Source organism: Panicum hallii, chromosome 9 (assembly GCF_002211085.1).
Source record: "Panicum hallii strain FIL2 chromosome 9, PHallii_v3.1, whole genome shotgun sequence".
In the NCBI taxonomy this organism is placed as follows: Eukaryota; Viridiplantae; Streptophyta; class Magnoliopsida; order Poales; family Poaceae; genus Panicum; species Panicum hallii.
In genome coordinates, this window is record NC_038050.1 from 61,436,591 (window position 1) to 61,441,014 (window position 4,424).

Below are 4,424 nucleotides of genomic sequence, written 5' to 3' on the forward strand. Positions count from 1 at the left end.
GGAGGCACAATGCGGTGTATTAGCAGGTCCCAGGAGTCACAACAGTTGCTATAAGTTTTCTACGAATAGTATAACTATGTAATGTAACGTTTATCTCTACAAGTTTGGCAGACCAGCCACTTAAGAGTTACTATAACCCAACATGTTAGGGCTGCAGCAGTAGGCCAGTAGCACACATGTACATCCCTGGCGACTCTGTTCCCGCCTTCAACATTGAAGCCTTACCGTTGTTATGCATGTATATAGTACTGGACCAAAAGAAAAACACTTTTGACTGATGCATCCAGGCTTCCAAGCAGCAACCGGCGATGGCAAGGGCAAGGGTTTATCTTTCTGGCAAGGGATGGGTTGATGGATTAGTGAAGAGCACGACGGATGGATTTGATCAGCGACGGATGCCCAGCCGATTCCGGATGTTGTTGTTGTTATTGTTCCTCGCCTTGCCGTTGAGCGCTGGGTTTGGGTTCCCTTGCTTCGGCAGGTCTTGTGGATCCACCATCTGTACCGTCCTCTGCTTCTTCGCTGCGATTGCATCAAACTGGGGGTCACAACTCATCTTTTGGAAGGCCAGGATCATAATTGAGCACGTCGATCGATCAAGAAATGAAGTGTTCTAAACAGACCTGCAGATTAGTGCTCGGAAAAACTACACGCTATTATGGTTTAAGGTTGTCTTTCGCTGCAAGAAAATTTCGGCCCAACAAAGAAGTAATTAAAATCGAAGAAAAGACATACGTACCATTGTTGAATTCTTGGTAACCCTCTTGAAGCTTGCGCTTTGTAGCTTCGAGCTTGGCTTCCTTTGCAAGCTCTAGCTTTGCTCGAACAGAATTTTCATCGTGCTTAGGTGATGGCTGCTACACCGACAGTGAAATAGTTTAGACAAATAGCACCTTACACATCAAACAAGCATGAAGTTGCTCACAACCCATCTTGCTTACCTTAGGCATAGTTGGTTTCGGCCTTCTTTGGGCCACTGAGACATCTTGCTCCTGCTGCTTTGGTCTCATTTCGGAGCCTTTTGTCTCCAAATGCATCATCTGAGGTCTTCCAGGACCAAATGCTGCACTTGATGGCTTCCCTTGTGCTCCTGGATTAGATTGTTGCCTTGTTTGCCAGTTGAATGGCTCATTCGGTCGCGATTGCTTCATAGAAGATGGGTCTAGCCTCCAATTCTGCTCTGGGTCATACCATTGGCCCATAGGTGACTTCTTCTTGATTGACTCTTGGTTTGGCTTATTGCACTGCCTGTGCTCCTTGGCGTCACTTCTAATGTCTGCATAAAAGTTTACATGGCAGGAGATCAGGTCAATGCGATGTGTAACCAAGAGTCGCCGCAGCATGCGATTGAGGAAGTGCAATTACTCACTTCCATCATCATCCATTTCATCGAAGAACTTCGAAACCAAAGCAGGTTTCCAGCACCAAGAATGGGTCCAAGTTTGTCAGAACAATTGTAACCATGCTAAATGAAGTAAAAACAAAAAACTGAAGTTTCTATGTCTGATACCTCAGATAGCTGGATCGAAGTGCACGGTGTCGCGAACAGGGCAGCCTCGTCCATTGGAGGGGAAGGCAGACCCCCTTCTTCCTGATCCAGGCAAGAAGCATCCACTGATTGTGGCGTGTGATCTGTAAATTGTTTCAGCAAAGACCATATTGACCAAGAGGAGAACAGGAAGAACTGGGCAGTGAAAAGAACATTGATCTTGCATTCTTTACCTACAACGGGACCTCCATCATTAACCCACTCATTAACCATAGCCTTCCAACCCCTACAATTTCCGATGAAGCATAACATCAAACATGAGAATGCTAGAAAGCTGCACAGGAACAAACTAGCACCTAAAATGATGGCCAGGCCATATGAAGAAACAGACACAGTTAGCATGGAAAAGCACAAGCAGCTTACTCAATGAGCGATCGGACGAGTTGCCGAATCTGCTTTGAGGCATGCTTTCTCAGGGGTTTCACCGCCTTTCCAATCTCAGTAGCCTATATGACCAATCGAGAGATATGAACAAAGAAACAACGGATAGTTCATGAAGCACATGCGGCGGCAATTTCATCACGGCTCACCATGATGACCTCCACCGTGAATTCAAGTTGGTGCAGCCTCTGAAGCAGCTCGAGCAACTCGGCCTCCGACTGCAAGAGAGAAGAACACAGAGCAAAGTCGATCAGAAAAGGCTAATGCCAACATCAGGAAGCCAGGAGAAGAACCGGCGGTGCCGCGGTGGCCGGTGGGGACGCAAGGCGCAAGAGAGGACCTTTTCTTGGGCATTGGAGAGCGCGGCCTTGACGCGGAACGCCTCGGCGATGACAGCGTCATCGCTGTTGTTCCGCGGCGCAGCGCCGCCGTCGTCGTTGACGACCTCAGCGCGGTCGGAGCTGCAGAGGCTGGGCGCCGGTTGGCCCGTGGTAGGGAGCCACGGCGCCTCCGGCAGCGGAAGGGCGATAAGCGCGGTGTAGAGACGCTCGGCGATGGCGTCGCGGCGCGCGCGGAGGGCGTCGGGTTGGTCGGCGGCGGCGACCCGGATGGCGGCGTCGATGGCGTCGAAGATGCTCGCCCGCGCGCCGCTGAAGAAGCCTCGCCAGTAGTCCAGCGACGGCGGCGACGTCGGCGGCGGCGGCGGCGCCATCCGAGCCAAGATCGGCCGCCGCCGATCAAACCAAAGCTCTCCCCTTTCTTGAAGATTGCAGTCAATCAATGTTGGTTTCTTTTTTTAGTCTTGGAATTTAATGCTAGGCGTTTTCTTGATCTCGCGGTTCCAGGTCCAATCCAATGGAACCGCGAGACATTAGTGCTGCAACCGGCGATCGATCCGTCGAGGGAAGAGGAGGGATGATGAGAGAGAGGGAAGGAAGCTCGCGCGGCTTCTTTTCTTGGGCAGCGCGATCTGTCTCTCTCGGTAACAGCGCCGCTGTATCTGTCTGCCTGTCTACGCCAAGCTGGGGGAGACCGGAGGGGATGAGCTAGAGGCGGAGGCGGAGGTGGAGGGGGGCGACGATGGAGAGCGATAGGGACGGGGCGGGGTGGGGGTGGGCCGGCGGGTGCCCGCTGGTGCGGCGAGGCGGATCGCGATGGCGACGGCGAGTGGTAATGCGAATGGAATGGATGCCGCAATCCAATCCAATCCGGGTTCCGGTGGATTTCCCTCATGATGCGATTCGATGCGAACGAGAAAAGGGAGGAAATTCCTGAGGCAACATCGATTCGTGGCGCTCGTTGGAGACTTGAGGCGGCTGGGGGCCCTGTACGTGGCCGAGGTCCAGCCAATTTAGTATAGCAGGCGTGGGAGGGAGGAGACTAAGAGAGAGCCCAGTGCAAGCCCACAAATAACTTGGGCTGACGGAAGCCCATGCGATACTCGTTTGCTCTAAAATGGTCGGCCCAGTTCGACAAAGTGGTCCGGCCCATGAAGTGTAGATGGGCTTTTCTTGTTACCTTTATAAAAAACATAAGATAAGAGAGAGAGAGAGAGAGAGAGAGAGAGAGAAGCCCACTTGAAGGGAACATTTTTCTTTCAGATCCGTATTATTCATCAGTCAGACCTAACCTAACCAAAAGGCGCATAGGATATTATCACATCATTCTAAGTGTTTTTAATTTTTTTTATCAAAGGCAATAAAAAAACATTCAACTTGGATATCATTTTCATCGCATCGACGGCGGACGATATCATGGTTCAAAATACTTCGAGAACACGATCCATACTTGGCACAATTTAAACAGCCTCTTGTTCATGAGTTCATCCCACTTAGCTGCTCAAGAGTGCAGCAACCAACTCTCAGGTAGGAGGTTCGTATGCTCGAGAACGTTCCTTTTGCTACTTAGGTTATGACCGTGTAGATTATTGCCTTTGTATTTCCAAATATAACAATTATTGTGCTTGATTGTGTGCAGCAAACCGATCCTAGTTGCAGACCTGCAGATCCGCCGCAGTATCCATGGCAATTAGCTTCCTGCAAATGCTCAGATGCTCTTTATAAAAGCCGGGTTAACGGACGGATCTCCCGAGTCAAAGCCCAGCATCCAACTGTGTGATGTGAATATCCGCACCCACGTTTGAATGCAGCGAGATTAATTATATTAGCTCTGCACTGATCGCCGAGAATTATCCCAGGCTGCTGCCGGCCGCCCGGCTAAAAGGGATCCCGTTCAGACATAGACACATGGTCGCTTGACGGTGATGTACACATGAGCATTTAGCTGAAGGTTAGCGACGCGCGTGATGCTAACGTTAGAGACTGCCCGCAGCTGGAGCCTGGAGAGGTGTGTGAGTGTGACCACTGACCACGACGAGCGAGCGGCGACGGATCATGCGTGCCCGCCTGGGCTGGGCATTATTGGAAGGCTACGTACGCGCATTCAACTGAATCGATTCCAACGGTTCACTGTCGGCTGCAACTGTAAATGATGC

General features: G+C 50.9%; 1 protein-coding gene across 2 annotated transcripts; it reads right to left on the minus strand.

Annotated features, from left to right (window-relative positions):
* Window positions 1–3,011, minus strand: LOC112878157 (probable mediator of RNA polymerase II transcription subunit 26b). 2 transcript variants are annotated; one of them, XM_025942579.1, is made up of 9 exons: window positions 2,271–3,011; window positions 2,080–2,148; window positions 1,913–1,995; window positions 1,723–1,775; window positions 1,511–1,632; window positions 1,370–1,397; window positions 942–1,276; window positions 740–857; window positions 1–522 (listed from the first exon to the last, which is right to left on the minus strand). In XM_025942579.1, the coding sequence occupies exons 1-9, from the start codon at window positions 2,640–2,642 to the stop codon at window positions 386–388; spliced, it is 1,317 nt and encodes a 438-aa protein (XP_025798364.1). In that variant the 5' UTR covers window positions 2,643–3,011; the 3' UTR covers window positions 1–385. The 2 variants fall into 2 exon arrangements, with proteins under 2 accessions (XP_025798364.1, XP_025798365.1); XM_025942580.1 differs by having other exon boundaries at window positions 740–854; window positions 2,271–2,999.
* Window positions 3,012–4,424: the final 1,413 nt, after the last annotated feature.